The following is a 23613-nucleotide window of genomic DNA, read 5'->3' as shown; positions in this document are numbered from 1 at the left end:
GAATTATTATTTTGTCATACTTCATGCCCTATTAATTATTAGGCTCCAAATTTCCCATACTTTTATGTGACCTATAATGTGTTTTGTTGGAGAACTTGTTAAGACCCTGACTGACGTCCCTTCCTAAGGGGACAACTCATGTACATACACACTCTTATACACTCACACGTCCGCTCAGTGAAACTGCTCAGGGCCATTGTCGGCTTTGATTGATGCGTAGACCGTGTTGTTTTACCTTGTTTGGTACTCGGACGTTTGGTCGCCGGACGTTTTACGTCGCCGGACGTTTTACGTCGCCGGACGTTTTACGTCGCCGGACGTTTAGGTCCGGGCGACCAAACATCCGGCGACCAAACGTCCGTTCACGGCCATTAAATGCGCCGATTTGACAGCAGGGGGCGAATGAACGAATGTGATTGCGGAGAGGAAATTGAGCAAAGCACAGTATTGCACACACTTTATCACATCAACTTCGGGTTTCCTGGTGCCCTTGTAAGAAAATGAAAAAACATTTCCTTCTTTAAGTACAGCATGAACGGGATTCAAAGTGTCCATCAGGTAGGACAACCTCGCAGGCCGGATCGGACCCCTTGTCGAGCCACCTCGGGCCCTCGGTCTGCATGTTTGACACTACTGAATTACAAGGACGTTAGGAGGTGCGCTGTGTGTGTGCTTGAGACCGTATCTTCATTAGTGGTATTCATTCCATGTGACAGTACAGCCTCGATGGCATCAAACACAGCCCCCCTTGCACCCTTGGGGAATGACTCATTCTTCCGATAATGATGAGCCAATGAACGCTCCTGCATTAACGGTAAACTAATGCGTCTAAAAGTGGCGCCTCGGATGCAAATTCATTTCCAGGGGAAGATTTGAAGTGGGGCTCTCCGAGGGGCTCTGGCCATTTCCTGCTTGATTTGCTCTTGGAAAAGGTTTGTCAGGTGCGAGACATGATAGTATTTTCCTTAATAAGAAAATCAGAAGCCGTGGACCCGGTTTACATGGTCGCGTGTTCGTCCCGCGTGTCCTGTCTGCGCTAGAATGCCTTTGGATTCATGCCACAATTCCAAATGTAAAGTGAAATACGGCATACGAAAAATGTGTTCCGAGCGATTCATTTTGCTTGTGTCGTCTTTAATCGGTACTCGGTCGTTTGGTCGCCGGTCTTTTGGTCGCCCGGAAGGTTATTGATAATTACCATTTAAATCGTTGCTCAAATTCCCTAAATACAAACTGCGAATTATTATTTAGTCATACTTAATGCCTTATTAATTATTAGGCTAAAGAAAAGCTCCAAATTTCCCGTACTTCTATTGTTTTTTGTTGAGAACTTGTTAAGACCCTGACTGACGTAGCTTCTTAAAGGGATAACGCATGTACATACAAACTCTTATACACACACACGTCGACTCAGTGAAACTGCTCATGGCCATTGTTGGCTTTGATTGATGCGTAGACCGTGTTGTTTTACCTTGTTTTGTCACCGGTCTTTTGGTCGCCGGTCTTTTGGTCGCCCGTTGTTTGGGTCCGGGCGACCAAAAGTCCGGCGACCAAAAGACGGCGACCAAAAGACGGTGACCAAAAGACCGGCGACCAAACAACCGCACACGCTTTAATCAAGGGTCCAAGGCAGCGGAGTGAGAAAGAGCAGTTAGCATCGACTTTCATAAAGCTTTTGTGTCATCTTTTCTGATGGATATGTGGATAATATGAGGGCTATCTTTATAAAGTCACTTGTAGCATTTCCTAGTAGCTTTCAAAATGTTGACAAAAGCAGGCAATGAATGACTTAACCAACTTTTTATCCACATCAACATGAGCGCACCAGCAAGACGTTGATATTATTATTCCTCGCATGGAGCGGTCGCTGCTAAATCTGCATGTTTTACACTGGGCTGTCAAGCATTTATGGCAATGAAGATACCACTCAGATGTTACCTTATTATCTCCCAAACTCAGCTTGCAGACGACTTAAGGCCTCCAGCGGTGACTGGCAAAGTAGAAAAGTCACTTTTTTCCCCCTACTTCCATCGCTGGACAATTATAATATTTATGAGAAGCAAGCTAGAAAAACATCGGGGTTTTTTTCTATGCAGGTTCGATTTAAATCCCCCCTCACTTTTTGAAAATATATAAAAAGCAGCAGTGAGAAAAAACGCTCGGGCATTTGTCAATGTAATAGTACGACACAATGACATAAATGGATATGCTGTTCAAACTGCTGACAGGAGCAGAAGAAAATAACTCAGAGCGAAGAAGGGGATTAAGGCCATATGTGTGTGTGCCATTTTCATCTTCTTTTACTTTCCTCAATTCTTTGCAAACAATGATTCATTTTGTCATAACTGAATGGCAGTGGCCTCAGAGACACTGAATGGTAGAGTAATGACTACGCTTGAATGCAAAAACCAGCACACAAAAAAACTTAATTCTTTTGTCCCTTTGATTTCAAAATTATCTCGAGACGTTGGTCCAAGTATCATCCGAGGTTTAAACCGCTTGGGATGTAAATAGTAATTTCGTCAGCCAGTACATGAAACTGACAGAAAGCAGCGGTTACTTGGATTTATCTTTGGTTCAGCGTGTCTGTTTAGTGTTCAGGACAACTCAAGAAGGAATAAAGGTGTTGGGGGTTATTTTGGGTACTATTATAAATGTGCTTGAAATATTAATAATTATATGTGGAATATTAATCATTATATGTATATGTGAAATATTAATCATTATAAGCAGACAAACGCTCAGTATAACTGTTACCGAAGGACACTTCCCCCTGCAGCTGGCTCCGAGGACGTTTAATTGTTTTGCCCTGATCCGAGGACTATTGACTTGACAGCTCACCCAGTCCCGGGCTCCGAGGACTGTTGATCTGGGTTCGCAATGAAGATCTGTGAAGGACTCTTAAATTGCTTTGACTTGGATTCCGGAGCAGATGGTGATAATCGAATCGACTTCCGAAAATACTCGCATATTGTTTTAAAATAGTGTTGCTCGTTTCACCTAATATGGAATTGTTTGCTTAATGGAGGCTTGCTTGTTTAGTTAAAGTTAAAGTTACATAAAGTTTGGTTCCCGACCTTAATTGTTGTTTTGAAGACCTGATATGCAATTGTTGTTGCAGTTGTTTTTTTACCTTAATTGTGTTATTCGGTTAGACGCTTATACAATTGTTTTGAATAAGATAACCTTAATTGTTTTGATTCTAATGCAACTAAATGGACAGAAGAGGATGTCTTTCTTTAGAATGATCCGTGACGGGGACGAGTCAGGATGGATTCTCACTTGCAAGTTCACGCTGGATTATGTGCTCTGATGTCTTTCCTTTTCTTAAAGTATATCTATTAATGAACCTATCAAAAGGGATGATTAGTTCCATTGCGAAATGTTTCTCATGAGAAATGGAAGCGGTGAGGATGTTTTTAGGTCCTGCGTCAAAGTTTAGAAGTCAAATTTGCATCTGGCTGTTTGATTCTGTTTAAGATAAAGTGTCATTACATTTGAGGCAATGAGGTCAAAAGTCACCGATATTTGTAGTTGTAAAATTAAACAGTAGAGGAAATGTAATAATGATGTCAATGGTCACTGGGGGTCAAAAATAGGAATTGGCATCAAGTCAAAGTATGAAAAATGGATAATAATAAAACAAAGCTGCAGGATATGTTTGTGATATGAAACGGAAGAAGTGATTTAACAATGAGGTCAAAGGTCACAGAGGTTGTAAAAGGAATTTAGCAGCAACTCATGAATGAATAAATATTACTGACCCCACTAGAATATTGAACTTGCAAAATATTTTTGTAATACGAAATGGAAGGTGTTTAAATTATATGGTTATAACAAGATCAAATGTCACAGGGCCAAACAGAAGTTTATGTGTTGAAGATAAACTGTAATTTGTGAGATTGATGCACGTGCTTGAGAATACCTACTACGACGTGAAGGCGGCCAAAGTTGTCGTAGCTGCAGGCGGCGGAATGTCCTCTTTAGTTAGCTGAACATTGTGATCCACTGGGGAAATCTTGTCAAATTGGAAGCATAGTTTACAGTAGATATCGGTGAACATTGCAAATAAAGTACAGTCCATATTTGCAATGTGTTATCTGTGAAATAAATGGAGGGTTATGTTGATGCGCCAACCATAATCGAAGAGAACAAGATTCGCAAGCTTTTTCCTACCCCAAACCCTTTTTTCCCCACAGTTGTTATCGGCAGCGCAAGGTGAAGGCAAGTGCAATATCTATCTTTAAAACGACCATCTCAAGAGGCCACCTGACATCTAATAGCGAAGACTGTAGCCGGCTCCCGGCGCTTATAATTATCTTCACATTTCCATGTTACGGCCGAGGATCCATCCAGCAGAACATGATTCGTTAAAGGTGACGGACAGTATTCGGTGTGTATTTTTCTTTTTTTACAGCTTCGCAATTGAAACAAGGTCCCAGTTGTTTCGGGTCAACTTTTTATATTAAGCTTGAAATTGAACTTTCCGTGTTGTTTGGAAAGAATAGAATATACTATACTATGTCAAATTTACTTGAAGTTGGGTCATTATTGCTCACCAAAATTGAAACAAAGAAGATAAAACTAAAGTAGGGAGTTTATTCCATGATTGCAGTCATTAGAGTAGGTCGTCCAGGTCCAGAAGAAGCAAAACGTCCCATGTATTGAAAAATATATATAAAGATTTTGATATTAAAAGAAAGAAAACGTTTTTTAAAGATATAACGAAAAAATTGAATTTATTAAATTGCTCCTTTTTATTTTTAATTGAAATTGATGTTTTGTTTAAATGAAATTCATATAGACCTTTATACAACACTAGGTATATACTTTTTTTTCCCCAAGATGGCGCCGTCACGTGGAAGCCAGTGGAAGTAGCTCTGTCCACTCTTACATTTTTCATGTTTTACAGCCCTTCTATCTTTTTTTTAATTACATTTTAATATTTCTTAATACATTCCTTTTTACTTTACTTTGTACTTTATACTTTTTACTTTAATGTTTTTACAACTTTCTTTGTTCTGTTAGCCTGGCTTCTTTCTGCCACTTCTTTTTTGGAACCATTCAGCCATGCCTATATTGTCATACACATGGGACTAGCCGTTACAATACGCAGCAGAAGGAGCAACACCTCAATTACCGCTGGAAATTCGGAGCTGGACAAAAGTGCCGGGAGAAGACGCAACGCTTCTGACCAACCATTCCATCATGGGATAAGATGGAAGAGCTGTCGGCGCTTACCAGCAACGGAGTTGAGGGGCTCTACTCTGCTACTGTTGTCTTCAGCCCCAGACTACTGAGGAACTGTGCGGATTCTTGTGGAAAACTTCCTGTGTGTGGTTCCAGTTTTGTTGTCCAACTTTACAATGTCTTTTTGAGTCTGTATCCGTTTTAGCTACCGCAACCAAGATGGCGCCGTTCAAGTGGCAGCCGGCGGCGGTAGCTCCGTCCACGCTTGCTCGTTTTGTGTTTTTGCCGCTTTTCTGTCTTAATGATTTGATTTGTTGATTCTTAATGATCCCATTTAGTTTGATTTGCTTTGTACTTTGTGCTTTTGCTTTGTTGTTCGGTCTAATCACCCTCTTGCTACTGACACATTGAAATTTCCCGAATACGGGATGAATAAAGTTATCCGATCCAATCCAATCATTTAAACTCAGACATAAAGGGATGAAACATTAAAGTGATGTTGTTGGCTAAGCTAGAATGAGAAAATGTGTTGTTAAACCGAATGTCCATTTATTCATTTATTCATTTTCTGTTCTGCTTATCCTCACAAGGGTTGCAGGGGTGCTTCAGTCTATCAGCAGTCAGCCTTGGGCAATAGGCTGGGTACACACTGGTTGCCAGCCAATCACAGGGCACAATGAGACGAACGACCATTCACACACACACTCATACCTAAGGACAATTTAGTGTTGAGCCAGCGTACCAAGGTTTTTTTTTTTTTTTTTTTTAATTATTTAGGAAATGACTGACTAGCAACCAGTTAAGGGAGTAGACCACATTTTGCCCAAGGTCAGCTGGGATAGACTCCAGCACCCCGCAACCCTGATTAGAATAGATGTTGTTGAAAATGAATGAGTGGAGAAATACACACTAGGTTTGTTCTGTGACTTGGCTTTCACTTTTCAGCATTGATGGCGGTCGATACAGTGCCAGCTGCTTATTGTAGTCGGACGTCAGAGGAAAAGGAAACTGGATTTAAAATGTATCAGATGGACCCCCATAAGCCCGCTTTGAGTGAGACCTATTGATTGGGAAAGCTGTGCGAGTGAAAATGTCAGGAAGTTATTGGCTCGAAACAGCTCAGGTAGGTCAGCCGTGTACGTCAATGCTGTCAATCCTACCCCACGCTTCACGCTATATAGTCGTTTTCAAAACGACGAGACAAACGTGTAGAACACAAAAGCCGGCCGGGAGAGTGATACTGACTTGTTTTCAGCCTTATTGGGCATCTCATGAAGCGGAAACACAAACAGCGGACCGCCGTCTCTTCGTGAAAGTCAAGCAATGCAGCTCTCTGTGTCTGTGTGAGGAAGAAGTGCCTTAATTAAAACAACCCACTTCGATGTTTCATTGTCATTTTTGTTCTGGGTGCTGTTGGAAGCTACTCGCATAACAACAGCAGGGTCAGAAATGTGGTGGAAACCATGGCAACTGGAGCCTGCCTGGCTCAAGGCCAGGGTGCATCCCAGCAACTCTGTGGCTAATTAACACATCAGACATTAAAGGTAATATAACTAAAATATCAACGAAAGAGGGTCATTTATTGTCGATGAGAAGGATGTTAAATTGAAGCAGCAGTCGCTGAAATGTGGTATGCCAGACAGACTTCAAGTTGCAATGTTTGGATTGGTAATCTAATGTGAATGAATGGAGGAGGTCATTGTGTGAAATTGCTTCATTTCAGAATTTGATAGAGAATAATTAGTCATCCTGGTAATGTTATTAACCTTAGAACACAAACATTTAAAAAGTAAGAGCACCCAGTACTCCGGGTAGATTTTACTCATCATAATAAACCGGATAAAAGACCAATCTTTTCATATATTTATGTAAAAGAAACTTTTGTCTGAAAATCCTATTTGAATACAAGAACCCCCAATCCAATTTGAGACCAGAATCGAATACATAAACTCTGACTTGCGTAGGTTCCGTCTCCTGGCAGTGGTTAAAAACATGACTACTATATCCTTGTGATATTCAGCCCCCCCTAAAAAACCCTTTACTTTCCCCCAATTGCCACCTCATGCCGCCAACATTGGCAGAAGTGAGTAATTGCCATTTACTTGTCCTAAATGGATTGGTCGCATTGACTGTGGCCTGCTGTCTAATCCCATCGGCCTCCCATTAGGGTGCTCCGTTGGCATCACAATTTCCGATTTCCTCCACCCGCCTTTGACCCATCATTGATCATGTGTGAAGGTAATTGCCTTTTCATGCTTATATGTCATTTGTACTCAAATCCTTTATTTCCTCGTCAGAGACCATCAACGTCACATTTTCCCGTCCATCTCCATGAACAACAAGTTTAAATTAAGATGTTAAAATACCACAAAAAATCACTTGCCCTTTTAGTAGCAAAACATTCAGATTTACTTGCCAACCAAATGTGATTTTTGCCAGCTAGGTTGTTAAAAAAGGAGTTGTTCCTTCAGTTCCAAAAATTGAATCAAGTCTCTCATTTTCTGCACTGCTTTATCCTCATCAGGGTCGCGGGGGGTGCTGGAGCCTATCCCAGCTGTCTCCGGGCCAGAGGGTGGGGACACCCTGAATCGGTGGCCAGCCCCGGGAGAACATGCAAACTCCACACAGGTGGACCGACCTGGACTTGAACCCAGGACACCAGAGCTCTGAGGCTGAGGCGCTAACCACTCGCTCCACCGGGCTGCCCCATTGAATCAAGTGTCCTTGCCAATTTAACGATTTTTTTTGTGACCTTTACAAAAAAAAATCTAAATACGCTCACTTCAAGTGCTGGCGTCGCATTGGACAGAAGAAAAATGGAGAAGCAGACGTTATGCTAACCTTGACATCCATCAGCCGCTTCCATAAAGCAGTCATTTTTATTTTTATTGGCTAACACGCACTTTATTACTCTTGCAAAGCCAGACCACTTACGCCAATTATGGTGGTCTGGCAACACTCAGCGTCTGTGCGAGGGAGATTATTGGAGCAGAGGGAGGGGGAGGAGCCAAAAAGTTTGTGAAGTGGATGAAGCTCCTGTCATTTGACATTCGAAATTCACCATTGTTGTACCTACACTTTATTTTAATACAATTTCGATTTCTATATTTTATCTGGCAACCCATTCAGAGGGTACCCATCATCAACTGGGATTAGCTCCAGCACCCCCACGGCCCTTGTGAGGATGAGTGGCCGAAAATGAAACGTTTTTCCATATCATGTAACATTTTTTGTAGTAATATTAAGTAGTAAGTATCAATACGCAAATGTTTCATTTAATGTTATTTGACTGCAAAAGTATATTTAGTTATGTATTTGTTTTTGGTGGCCAGAAATTGGTTGACATTGAGTACATTTGATTTTGCACTACTCTCGATCGTAATGAAGTATATTTTGTCATTTAACTGCCATTGAAGTTAATAGACGTCCAATCCATTTGAAGTGAAATGGTTATTATACCAACCTGCCACTCAAATGGATTGGAACTGGAAATTTTTACTATAGATAGTACTGGAGGATATTTGGGGATTTTCCTTAACTCATTGGCTGCCATTGATGTTTACTATGGATGTCCAATCCATTACAAATGGGTACATTGGCAGCAGAAAAAAATCTTAATGTGGGGTACTGAGTGTAATTATGTACCGTATATAAAATACTGTACACACATCTATTGTATATGTCCATGGTGAGCCCCCTTAGGATGCCACAGGATGACCATTAATCACCGCCTCATTACCAAGCTGGGGTACTCCCAGGGATGTCAAAGTGCACAAAATACGCACAAACCACAATAGCTAAAAAGTACACGGCAAACCAGGCTGAGATACTGCAAGTAAAAGTAGAGAGTAAAGTAAAAGTACTGTCTTGAATGTGTTTACCCTTGGCCTCTGTGTGAAAAACATCCAGCTCATGAATCTATGCATGGCAATATGTAGCCAGAAAGCGTGCCCTGATTAACATTTTATATTTAGCATTTTACCGTTCACTTTTTAAATGCGGCAGGTGCGGTCAGAAAAGGCGAGATCCCACGCCACCTGCTGCGATTCAGCCGGCGCTGCGGGGCTTCTCGTGCTTTTGACTCATAGGCTGACATTGACGGTGATTGACGTCCGATCCATTTTGACTGGCACTCCTAGTCTGACGCCGTCAATAGCAACCAAAGATGATGCTTTACTACGAGTTCTCCTAGTTAAAATGAAGGGACAGGATATCTATAGTTATGTGAATTAAGTAGTATTGTTCTTAAATATGAAATAATTATTAGAAAATAATGAAAATGTTAAATGTGAACATAGGAAGCGAAATTGAATGAGAACGCAAATTTTCGTTACAATTGGAACGATGCAAATCGGTTGAGGTGCACCAAATGTCTCATCTCATCTTATTTTCTGAACCGCTTCATCCTGACTAGGGTCGCGGGGGGTGCCAGAGCCTATCCCAGCTGACTTTGGGCCAGAGGCGGGGGACACCCTAAATTAGTGGCCAGCCAATCGCAGGGCACAAGGAGACAAACAACCATCCACGCTCACATTTATAACTAGGGGCAATTTAGAGTGTCCTATCAGCCTACCATGCATGTGTTTGGAATGTGGGAGTAAATCGGAGTACCCGAATAAAACCCATGCAGGCCCAGGGAGAACATTGGATTGGAATGGATTAGAGTGGATACCTTTATTCATCCCATATTCGTGAAATTTCGTTGTCACAGTAGCAAGAGGGTGAGGATGCAGAAATAGGAAAGGCATTCTAGACATAAATAGATAGGTAATAAGTAAGTTAATAAATAAATACATGAATAAATATATAAATAAGCATGTTGCTGAAATACAATGCTGCGGAAGCGCTCCTTCCTGCAATGAGGGTGCAGCAGTCTATTGCTGAAAGAGCTTCGGAGGGACTCCACAGACTCATGCAGGGGGTGGGAGGTGCTGTCCATGATGGACATCATCCTGGTCAGCATCTTCCGCTCTCCAGCTTCCTCCACATGCAAACTCCACACAGGTGGACCCACCTGGATGTGAACCCAGGACCCCCATTGTGAGGCCGACGCGCTAACCACTCAGCCGCCGACGCGCCCCTGGACCAAATGTGTTTGAATAAAATACTACAAAAGTTTTTTTTTTTTTCTAGCTTTATGATGTTGGAGGTCACTAATAGCTGATATTTTCTACATGAGTCCCCAAGCAATCAAGTTATTTTCTTGCCATGCTCTGCACTTTTTCCTCTTTTCTGACCGGAATGACCGTTTTGTTTTTCTGTTTCGGTAAAGCGTTGCAAATGGCGCCACGGTCACTACTTTTTGCTGAACCTAATGCTACATTAGTGCACCTCTCAGTGCATTACGGCAATCAACTGTCACTCAACGCAACAACGTGTCCACGAGATAAGAGTGCTTCAAACAACTGCCACCCCCTGACACAACAACATCTCAATTCACCCCACCTGTCTTCCGTACACTTAAAACATGAAAGCCAAAACGTACTAACAATTTTGCCGAGCTCGCTTTGAGAAATCCGAATGTCACGCTGCGTCTAGAAGCCAATCAAAGTGGTGCGTTCGTGTGAGTCGCGGGAGGGTTTTGGCGCCTCCTCAAATTTTTATGAGTGGAATTAAATGCATTGTTGCTCTACTAGTTTAGAAGACTGAGAGTGAAGGAGGTGGAAAGGGATCGCATTAAATGTATCATCTTTTTATACTATAAGTCGCACTAACAAAAGAATGCACAGTAAAGGAAAAAAATAGGGAACGAGACAAAACAAGCAGCTGTTAATGTAACTTATTGACAGAAATAAAACACATTTATACGTCTTTACTCAAGTATAAGCCGCAGGACCAAGCCAAACTATGGAAAAAAAATGTGACTTATTGTCGGAATTAAAAATAAAACATGGAGGACGGAATGCTAGCACAACTTTGCTAATAGCCTGATGGCAAAAGTGGGTGTAGTAGCCCAAATTTTCTTTTCTACTTCAAAAACATATTACTTAAGACTCACGTGTTAAAGTGGCGGCCCGGGGGCCAAATCTGGCCCGCCGCATCATTTTGTGTGGCCCGGGAAAGTAAATCATGAGTGTCGACTTTCTGTTTTAGGATCAAATTAGAATGAAGAGTATAGATGTATATTAAATTTCCTGATTTTCACACTTTTAAATCGATAATTGCCATTTTTTAATGCTGTTTTTAGTTCAAAAATCATTTTGAAAAATCTAAAAATATATTTTTTAAAAAGCTAAAATAAACATTTTTTAGATCTATAAAAATCTGAATATTCAGGGCCTTTAATCCAGTTCATTTAATTGATTTATTTAAAAAAATCTAAATATTATAGCTAAAATGGTCCAGCCCACATGAAATCGAGTTGACGTTAAAGCGGCCCGCGAACCAACCCGAGTCTGACACCCTTGATTTAAGAAAAAGTAGTCGCCATCCGAAAAATTAACTGGCGTACAAGTAAAAAGGATTTGATAAAAGGAATACTCAAGTAATAAGTAACTGCTAATTTCTGATTTTATTTTGAAACAATGGTATTTTCTCAACACAAGCCCATCTATATTAAATGGTATTGTTATACTGTAGTTGAACTGATTACATGACCATATCAAGCTAAATTCAAATAAAAACAGGAGGTATCAGTACAATTTTGGCTACTATTACGCAGTTGGGTATCAGAATTGGAACACAAAGACAAATGCGAGGACTGCATATTTCTGTGACGAAGATCAACGATTGGGAGGAATCAAGCGGTTGCTTGTTCTAAAGGAAATTGACTTTGCTGCCACCTTCTGGCCATCGAGGAATACATTTAGGGTAATCTGCACTTGGAAAAAAGTCAGCAAGTACACTAGTATTGCAGTCCTTTAGGCAGGGCAGCTCCACATTGTCCTGATGGCAAACCTCTGCAGAAGATCAACTACGTAACGTTATAGCTATTAAAACACAGCGAGGCAAAGAGGAAATAGAAGTGCATTGCACAATATTGCTGACAGTCATGTCGAAGCAGCATGCAAAGATGTTTGTCTATTAATATCTGCGGGCTCTCCACGGGTTTGAGGCAAAAACAAACAAACGAGCGTTGATAGAATATCAATCTGCCTTCTTCTGCGTCCCCAGCGGTGGGCTTTCCTGACGACTTGCCACTTTTGTTTTGTTTTCTACTCTTTTTTTTATTTCCAGGTAAGTATTTTAACATCCAAATCATGGTTAATACGACCATTTGTTATCATCAGAACTCTTTTAGGGACAGTGGACAGCTATTCTAAAAGGTACACTTGAGACATTTAACCCTTTACAGAGCAAATGCGTTTATCCTTTTCATGCATGAATTATGATGTTTTTTCTTAAATATTTTTATTACACCACACAGAACCGGGGTCTCAAACCTGTGGCCTCGGGGCCAGTTGCGGCCCCTGGGTTAATTTTTTTGCAACCTTTGTCAAGGACACCGTTCAACTTGAGACATCCCAAAAGACACTTGATTCATTGTGACTTTTCTGTGTGTTTAAGATGGCTGCAAAGCAAACAAATGCCCCCCACCCCCAAAAAATGCAAGAGCTCGTCTTTCTATTTGTTTGCATGCGACAGAGGCCCATTTGTTGCCGATTGTATTCCATCAGACTCCGTAATCCTATCTCACTTAGCCACGGGGATGTTTTTATTCTTCGCTAGGCTCGGTGGCGTTCCCATCTGGGAGCGCTACAAGCGTTTACCAAGAATGGTATGGATAATTCAGGATTATTCATGAAACATTGAATGGGGATGAATTATTCAGGCGCTGTGTTTAACTCATCGTGCGTCCCCGCGGCGTTGTAAAGCGCTTCGGGAAGCTGATGCTAACTCGCTAACGTCCTGCTGTTACCCGTTCCGTATATTGACTTCCCCTCAGTTATTATTAGCTAATGCTATTCTCTGCCTTCCTATTGTTTAGCCTTTTGTATTCATACATCTTGACTGAAATGAGAATTGATGCTATTTGTTAGCCAGTCAATTGAATTTATCATTTGGTAACACTATGAACTATACTCCAAAAACCCAGTGGCGGGACGACAGGGCCTTCAAGGCCTTCTCTGCTGGCCTAAGAAATATCTGAATCATATATTATATTTTGTCCATCAATACTTATTAAATAATTCCAAATTGTCTGTTAGCTTCCTTTCATTGCTTTTCTGCCTGGTTGCACTGCTTCCAGATGTGTGTTTTCATATTGAAGCATTTAACCAATCACATTTCAGCCATTATTTGTTGCCAGGGTCAGAAATCTGCCTCAAAGCCTTCACAATCAGTTCTGCGGGCTCTGCTGCATTAAACAAGCATCGATAAGACTGTTGCTTTAACCAATCAGATTTCGAGTTGGCAACACCACAATGTATTGTCGCAGGCGTAGGGATACGTCATTGCCTTGTCGCAGGCGTAGGGATACGTCATCGCTTTCACCAACTATAATAAGCTACCAAACTGTATCTGGAGCTAGCTGCACAAGCAAATATATTGTTGTGTTGATTTCAAGCCATTTTCAAGACGGACAATGCCAGAAATACGACAGGACAGGCTTGACTTTCAGCATTAGCTTTGATGGTGATAGAAAAGAAGGAAGAAAGAAAGGAGGATGGATATTGTGTAGAGTTAAAAAGGATTTTTGGTGAGTAGAATATGGCTATATTCCTAAATAATATTTCAATTGTGGGCCCGGTTCGGATATCTGAAAAGCTCCAGTGTTTGTATTTAATCACTAAATTCTGCTCGGAAGTGGATTTTACCCCCATTTTAGTGCAATTTTTGCCGTTTCGACATTTACGTCCATCGCTGTCTTTTCCCGGGGAAATCACCTCCCTGGCCCGGTTATAATGTCTGAAAAGCTCCAGTATTTTAATTTAATCACTAAATGCTGCTAGAAAGTGGATTTTACCCAATTTTTGTGCATTGATTTATTGATTATTTTTAATGTGTCGCAGCTGTAGCTGCAGTCGAGGTTTTATAGTCATAAAATAGTTTTTGAGTGTTGGATTGATTCGTTGAAGGCGCTACGAGAAAATGCACGGACCGCCACTGCAAAAACCAATATAAAGTAACCCGGAATGTAGATGTATAGAAAGCGACGCGAAATGGGAATGGGCCCAGGAATACCCCAAAATCAACAGGAAATGACATATTCAAGTTAATATCTGTACATAAATGTTTTTTTCCAAATGTATTTTTTAATAAAAACATTAAATAGAGAAAAATCCCTAATAGTAAAAACAAATAACATAATTGTTAACAATCTTACAGATATTAAGGTCGTTAAGCCACCCAAAATAGTGACTTTCCTAAAAAGGCCTGAAACTTGCACCCCCCTCCCCATGTTTATTGTCTTTGGTAATTTTGCGCTCGAAGGATTTTGCACCGTGATTTACAGGAGGTCGGGCCAAAACTGCTTATTGTCACCATCCGTAATGGATGCCGGCGTCTGCTCTTAATTTCTGAAGATATTGCTGCTTGTTATTTTCAATCCCCCGCGGCCATTCCCGCTAATGTTTTCCAAGTTTCCCACTGCGTTACATTTCAGCCATATGGATGCCAAATGATGCAATTAAAAACACTGCGTAAACCTTTTAAAATCATCAGTAGCAGGGAGAAAGAGATTTGGGGACTAGATTAACCTCTATACACTCTGACCCTTGATTATCACAGTGCCGTGGACGGAAATAGTCGTCCACACCGTTTGAACTAGAAGGGGTTAACGGGGACCGTAGGTAGCTCCTCCCAGTTCAAACGGTTTGGACGGCTATCCCCGTCAATGACAGCCAATGAGTTCATTCTTTATAAGTGGTTAATTTATCTTCTTATAGTATATTTTTCCAATGTAATTCATACCATTTAGACACACATTTTCATGAGTAGTTATGAAATGATTATATACACATATATAAAGTGAGAGAGACCTTTTTCAGTTTCTCAAAATGTTTTGATTTACTTTATATATATATATATATATATATATATATATATATATGTATATATGTATATATGTATATATGTATATATGTATATATACACACATATATATGTATATATATATATATATTTATATGTATATATATATATATAGAGAGAGAGATAGATGTATATGTATATATATGTATATGTATATGTGTATATATATATGTTTATATATATACACACACACATTAGTATATAATAGATAATGGATAAAAATAATGCACCTTCAGGATGCAAATCACCAGCATGGCCAGTAGATGGCGGCGTTAGTTTATGGTTGACGCTGGAACGTGCCACTCCCCTTCAACAATACTATACGAATTCCATTCAAAAAGACCGAAAAATCAAGATTTAAACAAATATATATCAAATAAGAGTGCCTTTTTCAACAATATTTTAAAAAAATACTGTAATTGAAAAAAAATATCTATGAAATTTGGATAGAAGTGTTAAAAAAGAATGTTAAATAGGAATTAAGTTGTCTATAAAGGTTTTTAAAAACACAACACAATAATAGGCACAAAAACAATACTTTGTTGTAGTCATGCAAACACTTGGGAGATTTTGGGGTGCTCAATCCTAATCTGGTTTTAGTTGTTTTCCCTGTAGTGTAATCCCTTGTTAAATTGCAAACACTCATACCTACGCACAATTTAAAGCACATATGGATTAGAGATGTGGGAGAACCCGGAAAAAAAGCCACCCAGACACAAAAAGACCTTCAAACTGCATAGAAGCAAGGCCGGTACCTACCGAGTATTGAACTCTCGATTCCACTAACTATGAGGCAGACATGTAAACCACTCATACACCATGTTACCCAAATCTACAATAATAATATCAGAAATGCCTATTGCATGAAAAATAAGGCAAAGTGCACAGGATTTATAGACCTAATGTAAATTTCTGTGGAATTTAGTCTACTTCCGGGTGTTTGCATTTGTGCTGTTGCTATTTGCATTTGTTTTGTGGCCAATTGGTGTTCATGTTGTGGCTATTTCTATTTCTGTTTTGGCTATTTCCATTTCTGTTGTGGCTATTTCCATTCCTGTTGTGGCTATTTCCATTCCTGTTGTGGCTATTTCCATTCCTGTTGTGGCTATTTCCATTCCTGTTGTGGCTATTTCCATTCCTGTTGTGGCTATTTCCATTCCTGTTGTGGCTATTTCCATTCCTGTTCTGGCTATTTCCATTCCTGTTGTGGCTATTTCCATTCTTGTTGTGGCTATTTCCATTCTTGTTGTGGCTATTTGCATTAGTGCGTCGGCCAATTTGCATTCTTGATTTTTTTTTGCAACTAGTTTAGAATCGTGTTGGGGCAATTAATATTGATGCTTTTTATCCGTTTGCAAAGCGTTTGGATGACGCACTTTTGTTGACTTTCCCTCAAATCAGTAACCAAAAAAGTGTAATACCCCAGATAAAACCAATGAAACTAGCAAAATTACAAAAATCTCTTCTCTCATGTTGAATGAACACCACTTGACTAAAACCAATAAAACGTAATCATTCTACTTGGACCAAAATACTCAACGTAATGCACCAATGGCTATACAAATGCCTCTTTTTTTCCCACCATAATGTTGACAGCCATGCACACGCGCATAGACAGGCGATCTCTTTGTTTCTATTTTTATCCCCTCTGGTGCTGTTTGTGTTCCTCGTCTGCAGGCGGTGGCGAGCAGAGCTGCGGGCGTCTCTTAACACGCCTCCCTCTCTCTCTCTCTCTCTATCTCTCTATCCCTCCCTCCCTCTCCCTCCTAAAAATAGCCCCAAGTCGTGATCAGCCCGTCCTTGGCAGAGCGAGACTGCATCATTGCTTGATGGAATTGATGGTGGGTGGGTTAGGCAAAAGGGGGGGCGGGGGGGCTTTACTGGCTGGATCCAAACACAACGAGACCCCCAGTCCCTCACCACCGGCAGCAAGCCAACCCCGGCGCAAACGGGCTGAATGAATGTGTTGCTATTTTGGGGAGCTCCCGTGTTTCCAGGAGAGACCTAATGACGCAATGACGTCAATGCGGGTCAATCGCAGACTGGAGGAATTGAGTGGCGAGGGGGCGTCATGTGTATCCTTCAAGAAGGGCTGCCGGGAGGGAAGGGGAGGCGCGCGGAGGGTCGTACGTGTTGCATCAGCGACTGCACGCGTGCGCGCACACAGGTGTGTACGGACGCCAACACACGTCGTTTTTTCCCACCGAGTTCATGTCAGGAATCTCATTTGCATTGTCCGTCTCTCTCCTTTTCCCAGAGGCTTCTTTTCCGCCATCCAGAGGTAAGACGTCCGTCCTTCCCCGCATTCGACACACGCGCAGCGTCATTGGAGCGGACGTGAAGATAGATGCGCACCGGGATGCTCGTGATGCCGCTGTGCGGGTTAGTGTCATTATTCCATGGTGGGAAAGAGCGCATGGGAAATTGTTGGGGTTCAGAAACTTTCAATTTAGCCTTTTGGTCCTTGCGTTAGGTTTTTTTGGGTGTTTACTTTGATTGAATATGACATTTTCTGTATTTCAATTTGATGCCTTTTGACATTTTTTTCATGTAGTGTTTTTTAACATGTAAGCCGATTCAAATCCATTTATTTTCAGTATGTTATATGATTCTGAGAGCTAGTATGTTATGTATTTTATTACTACTCTAAAGCACGTTTTTCCACACATTGGCCAAGGGACGTCTTAAAATGAAAGCGCGCACACACACAAACACACACACACACACGTGAGCATGTAGACGGACACACACGAAAAGAGCCATGGTTCTATACGGGGATGTTAGGGCGTGTTCCAGCCGGTACATGAGGGGGTGCTGCATGTCGAGAGGATTTCAGAACCACGGACAGCTCAACTGCAAGTTGCTCCCCATTTGACAAATAGTCTCAATTTCATTGTAAATAAAATTGCTGTGTTATAGTTAGCAAACTGGCTAGAGGTGGGAACCTCTGGGTACCCCTCACCATACCACACCATTTGCGATACAATGATCACCATAATGATTATCTCGCATTTTTTCCCCAACATTAGTTCGGAAGTCATTCTACAGTGTTTAATTAACTAATAACAATAACCAACTAATACCGAGAAAAATGGGCTCTATTCAGTCTTGTTGCTTTGAATTGAGATGAGTTAATCGCTAGTAGATGTCCAATCCATTTGAAGTGGGGGTCGGCAGTAAACAAATGAATGTTCATTCGTCCCCACCCATTTCATGTCAATTGGTGGCGGACAATTAGATCATTTTGGGCATTTCGGGTCATTTCCTGTTGGTTTTTGGTCACTTTCTGGTGAACTTGGGGTATTTCTGGGTCGCTTTATGTTGAAATTAAGGCATTTACAGGTCATTTATTGATTTGGGGTCATTGGACAGGATGTGACCTAAGAATATTTGAAAAAAAATGAGTAGGCAGGGGCCCCTTGGAATGAGAGGACGACAAACAAAGCAATAAAATAAAACGTGTTTGTGAAATTTTAGGATTTTGTCTGCTCTGCTGTATCCCTGAAGCAAATACTTCATTGTTGTATACGTATTACATTCCTGCTCAGTAAACACCTAATTCATCTCCAAAATGACGATTTAATTTTAAAAAAAGAATTCCTTTGCGGTGTGATTTCTTAAGCCGAAACTTTTTTTAAAAATTGGGCCAATTTGGAAAACGCATCATGCATGTCAAGCCTACTTTTGCATTACGTAATATTAATTAATGCAAAGCTAGAACACATTTGAATGCAGGAACAGTTCAGCTTTTCTAATGTTTCAAATGCTCAGATTTAGACATAAACATACATAGGCATTTGCAAGTTCGCTTGGATAAAGAAATACTTAGCGATAGAGATGAAATATTACTATATATGGATACTTCTGATACAATGATAGTACTACTCACTAGTTTGTCGTCCCCATGTGGCGTTGACGCTTCTGGCTGGGAGTTGAACTTGCTACTAGAGTCATGAATCTGGCCATTTTTTCTTATCTGGAAACTTATTGTTCTCTTTCTTCTTCCTCTTTTGATTTTGTTTTTCATTTCCTTTTATTTTCTCCTTTCGTGTTTCGTTGGCGTCCGTATTCACCCGATTTGTATTGCCCTCGAATTCCAGCATACTCCCCGCACGTGCGCACGAAGATGGACCGAGCCAATGTAGTAGAAACTGAGGGGGGGTGTTTGAGACTCGTAAAATAAGAAAAGTATTCTCCTAGAATTTTAGCGAAATACATTTCATTAAAAGTATTATTAATGTGCGTAAATAAATAAAATCTGGACTCATTATTAGTGTATGAGTTATTTTACGGGTGTTGAGTAACTTGAAACGATAGGTGGATATCTATCATAGTCTAGTATTATTTTTGGGATGGTTGGAGCCAACATTTGGTTGTGACGTTGTGTTTGTGTGTTTCAGACGATGCAGCGGCCATAAAATGACCCTCATCATATTCTTTTCGGGTCTTTTTGCGGTCTGGGCTTGCTGTCAAATGGAAGTAACCAGGAAGCCCTTACCCCAAAAAGCATCTGCAGAGGATACTGACGCCCTTCTTTGCAAGTGATGCCACTCCCATTTCTGTACTGCTTAGCTTAGCCCCAAGAGGGTCGCGGGGGTGCTGGAGCCTAACCCTGCAGCCAGGCACACACTGAACCAACCGGTCACCATCCAATTCAAGCGCCCAAATAGAGAACCTTTCGCAATCAGGGCAGACAGTTTAACGCTCGCTCAAGGTGGCGGGCATGTTTTTGGGATAACCGTCAAATCGGATCAAATTGTAATCATGCAACTTATCTAAATATTTTTCCTCTCCATTTTGTTTTTTTTAGCTGGTGCGACTTATACTCAGGTGCGACATATAGTCCGAAAAATATGATAAGTGTTATGTTCACTTTTTGGGTGATCTTAATGATTTTGTTGCACTTGAAAGTGGCAGAACACTGTTTTTGCACCTTCAGTGCATATGATCCAAAATGAACAAGAATGGACCTAAAATGCCCCCAAAATCAAGTGGAATTGAATTTAAATGAACAGGAAGTGACTCAAAGAAAGAGTGGCCTACAAGATGTGATGTTCTCATATTTGGATGTTTTCTTTTTGTTATTCATTTTATCTGTCTGAATTCATTAATAGATTAGTAATTATAATTTAAACACTTTGTTATAAACAAAACTAATAACATGCAAGTGAATAAAAACTGTTGGTTATGACCTTTAATAACACTGCGTCCAATTCATTGAAAGGGAAAATGCTTATTTTTCATTGCTGTGGCTGTGCAAAATAAGATATATGCAAAAATAATATGGGATTTCCTAAATATAGTCCAAGTACAATCATTGGTTGCCATTGAATTCTTTGCACCCCTCACGGTTTATGACATTTTTCACTTCAACTGAAGAAGAGGAAACATTTTCACCAATTGGTGTCTTAATCATGTGATTGCCGTCAGGTGTTGCCGGTTTCAGAAGAAATCTCATTGGTTAAACTGTCTGTGCTGGATCCGTTGGAACAAAAACCTGCACCAACTGCGGCCCTTTGTCTAATAGTTTGTACACAGCTGGTTTAATTGGACCGGACGTCTATGGCCGCCGTCCACGCCTCCGAAACGTGCCAATTCACGATGACGTACACTTGCGAAGGTCTCTCTGGCGTCATCCCATACCCGGCCGCTAGGGGGCATCTTCGCATTGTTTACCAATCCTCTCCGCTCTTATCACGCACAATTCATTGTGTCGGTTGACATTTCCGACAACGGCGATGGCGATCTATGCCGCTTAACTTTGCAGGCACCACAACGAAGGCAAACGATGACAACATGCCACGAATTTCACCGCAGCCGAAGATAAATCAAGTCCGCGCCTGTGATGTCTGTGTCAAAGCATCAAATGGGAGATAGGCGTTGACATTGCTCGCCACGTTCCGTAGACGCGCGCTCGCTCGCTCGCTCGCGCACCGGACTGCATGAGAGGAGACGAGATCTGAGCTTGATCTCTGTGTTTACTTCCGGAAATCAACGCGAGAGTAGCTGACGGCAGCCCCAGCGGCGGCGGCAACCGCACCGGACCTTCCAGCTGTCAGCTAGCTAGCACCGCGGCACTCGCACCGGAGACGACCGGCCCGACGGCATCCCGACAGTCGAGACGCCCTCGCTTCAAACCCCGCAGCGCGCGCTCCGGTCGCCCGGGACTTCCAGGCTGCCCCGCCGAGCAGCTCGCCCGCTTCCGAGCCGCTCTCTTCATGCACCGCGCTAGCGGAGGAGCCCGACGAGGACGGTCGTTTGGTGGAGCGTCTGCGGGAGACGGCCACGGCACTCGGCGGACGCCGAGCCGAAGCCGGGCGGCGAGCGAGGCAGTCGGCCGGATAAAGTAGGAGGAGGGGTGAGGGGTCGCCTCCGACGGCTCCTGGCGTTCTCCCCGCTAGCTCGTCTCAAACGGAACCATGGACTGGCTCATGGGGTGAGTACGCCTCCTTCGTTCAACTGCCCGCCATTTTCGCGACTGTCATTTCGGAGACGCCTCCGCTTTATTTGTCACAATTCTTGCGGACTGTCGTGCCGACGGCGCCTTCAACTTGTTCTTATGTAGCCTAGCCTAGCTTAGCTTAGCCCGGCGAAGTTAGCTCGGCGGCTAAGCTGGCTGCGGGTTTCACCTGCGATAAGAACCAGACCGACAAGGGACCCACAGTTTGGCCGGCCTTATCTTTCAGGTGTCAGGCACAAAATGACACAGTATTTGCGTCGCTCGCAGCTGTCTTTGTCGAGGGTGCTTCGCCGAACTGGCTGTTTTTATTTCTTTACATGATTATACAGCAAAGTGGCTACCGTTAGCATCGCTCTGCTAAGGCGGCTACGGCCAGCTGGCTATGGAACAGTCTGAGTGCAAGGTGCTTCTCAACCCCGGGCGCCAGAAATTCCCCCAAAATGATCTCAGTTATTTGAAATTCTAAATAACACTAACAATAAAGCATTACTGAAAAAAAAAACTCAGTTGACATCTTCACCAGTACTGCTTCATGTTCAAAGTGTCACTCGCAGAAAGCATATTCCAAAATATAAGAGCAAATGCAGCTATCAAAGATCGGTTTTTGCTCCATGTCAATAACTTATAGTGAAACTAACAAACATTTTCATAATTTAGTACATCTTTAGATCCTTTATTTAACTTCATTTCTCCAAAGCGTTCACATTTCAGCTATTGAACACTAAATGTTCTATTATTAGACTTAATTGAACTTCAATATGGCCATGCTAATAATAAATTGTTAAATTAACTCGTGTTTAAATCATTCAGCAACTCTGTAGAGATTTTAATTTGTCCACATCCTTAAAATGTTAGTCTTTGAACTCTCATCCCTTCTATGATTAGAGACTTTAATCAAATCTTTTAAATTCCAGCATTTGATCATCATATAATCAGTACGTTGTCAAACTTAACAACAGAGTGATTATTTTCGTGTTTACTCAAACTTGGGCAATTGCAGACATTGGCTGCTTTTTCAAAAGCAATAAACGTTGTAGACAATATTTGGACAGCTGATAGAGACAATTCCAGCAACAGAATGATTAAATTTGGCCAAAAAGAGTTTGGAACATTCCAAACTCATTTGCACTGCGAACAGGAATTCATGTCATGTTGCATGTCTGCTGATAGAATCTTTTAAGAGTTGATAACTTGTCTGTGTCTGCATCTTCAAGACATTTGTTGGCAATGGATTTGAACTCTATTAGTGACATTGAATGAGTTTATTATTCAGAGATGTCCAATCAATTTGAAGCAGTGGGGAATGAACGATTTTTCCACTGATGTTGTTGTTGTTGTTGCCATTACTCAGCAAATTGGTTCATGTATAAATCATGTACTATACTTATAATTCGTATATTCTAGTAGGGTTACTTACAAGTAATACCATTTATATTACAAAAATGAGAATATTTAATGGTAATTTTACAGAAATCAAAAAATAACTTTTTTCACTTGCTTTCTGTGATTTTTTTTTTTGTTGCATTGAGTCAACTATTTGATTTTACTTTTTTTATATTACAAGAAACATCGTATTTACGGTCCATGTTATAGAAATCAAAAATGACTTTTCTTCCATTTTTTTAAATCCCAAAATAGATTTATCGTAGATTATTCCCAGATTATGTTTGCATTTAGTCAGCTACTTGGTTATATCTTTTTTATGTTACACGAACGAGAATGTTTTTGTAGTAAAAAAATAGAGCGATGTGAAGTTTGTCCTTTTATATTTAAGCATACGTTTAATAAAACACAATGTTTATTATCTCGTAGTTAGCATAACAACCATCGCTTCCGTCCCCTGCGTTGGACGTCTCTTGCCGTCAATGGCAGCCCAAGTTAAAGGAGGGTCAAAACTAATTTTATCTACATGATGATTCTCCTCAGCGACGGAAACCTCAGCAGGTACGCGTCGGAACGCTTTAAGAGAAAGCGAGAAGCTGGCCGGCGAG

The 23613-nt window shown here is 41.2% G+C and overlaps 1 protein-coding gene and 2 long non-coding RNA genes across 3 annotated transcripts in view; 2 read left to right on the top strand and 1 right to left on the bottom strand.

The window, feature by feature from the left end:
- The window catches only part of LOC144071900 (uncharacterized), an 87108-nt gene extending 67840 nt beyond the window's left edge, over positions 1 to 19268 (bottom strand). The window contains exons 1-3 of the long non-coding RNA XR_013299770.1: positions 19052 to 19268; positions 6436 to 6529; positions 3926 to 4100 (exon numbers count right to left, since the gene is read on the bottom strand). This is a non-coding gene — a long non-coding RNA (uncharacterized LOC144071900). The remainder of the gene's footprint in view (positions 1 to 3925; positions 4101 to 6435; positions 6530 to 19051) is intronic.
- On the top strand, positions 17063 to 20353 carry LOC144071899 (uncharacterized). Its single transcript, XR_013299769.1, has 3 exons — positions 17063 to 17329; positions 17420 to 17544; positions 19563 to 20353. It is a non-coding gene; the product is annotated as an uncharacterized LOC144071899 (long non-coding RNA).
- Positions 20354 to 20748: 395 nt separating this feature from the next.
- The window catches only part of mob2a (MOB kinase activator 2a), a 28778-nt gene continuing 25913 nt past the window's right edge, over positions 20749 to 23613 (top strand). Inside the window, exon 1 of the mRNA XM_077597397.1 lies at positions 20749 to 21598. Within this exon, the coding sequence (XP_077453523.1) occupies positions 21582 to 21598 (17 nt within the window). The 5' untranslated portion in view covers positions 20749 to 21581. The remainder of the gene's footprint in view (positions 21599 to 23613) is intronic.

This window comes from Stigmatopora argus, chromosome 3 (genome assembly GCF_051989625.1).
Source record: "Stigmatopora argus isolate UIUO_Sarg chromosome 3, RoL_Sarg_1.0, whole genome shotgun sequence".
In the NCBI taxonomy this organism is placed as follows: Eukaryota; Metazoa; Chordata; class Actinopteri; order Syngnathiformes; family Syngnathidae; genus Stigmatopora; species Stigmatopora argus.
The sequence above is the reverse complement of the archived record's forward strand: the minus strand, read 5'-3'. Positions and strand labels throughout refer to the sequence as shown.